The sequence below is a fragment of the Penaeus monodon genome, chromosome 21 (genome assembly GCF_015228065.2).
Source record: "Penaeus monodon isolate SGIC_2016 chromosome 21, NSTDA_Pmon_1, whole genome shotgun sequence".
In the NCBI taxonomy this organism is placed as follows: domain Eukaryota; kingdom Metazoa; phylum Arthropoda; class Malacostraca; order Decapoda; family Penaeidae; genus Penaeus; species Penaeus monodon.
The window spans coordinates 38,547,687-38,547,938 of record NC_051406.1 but is presented as its reverse complement, the minus strand read 5'-3'; the positions used below and the strand labels follow the sequence as shown (position 1 = coordinate 38,547,938).

At 48.0% G+C, this 252-nt stretch overlaps 1 protein-coding gene across 1 annotated transcript in view; it reads right to left on the bottom strand.

The window, feature by feature from the left end:
* LOC119586475 (phenoloxidase 1-like) overlaps positions 1-252 on the bottom strand; it is a 9,677-nt gene that overhangs the window by 3,422 nt on the left and 6,003 nt on the right. Inside the window, 1 exon segment of the mRNA XM_037935212.1 lies at positions 70-198. Within this exon segment, the coding sequence (XP_037791140.1) occupies positions 70-198 (129 nt within the window).

Below are 252 nucleotides of genomic sequence, written 5' to 3'. Positions count from 1 at the left end.
TTCACAACCTCGTCAACCTAACCTGCCAAGTAAGCCTGAGGTTCTCGAGAGATCAGGAAGAGAACTCACCTCCTCTTCAGTGTATGGTCTCTGCATTAATTTGTACTCTTGGAAGGTGTCATCCACGAACTTGTGCCAGCGGTAGAACACTGGGTCCCTCATGGCGGTCGAGGTGTCACCCATCACGGCCATGTCCTCCTGGAAAAATCATAGTTGAGATTTTGGTGTTAGATGTTTTGATTTAGAGGTGGA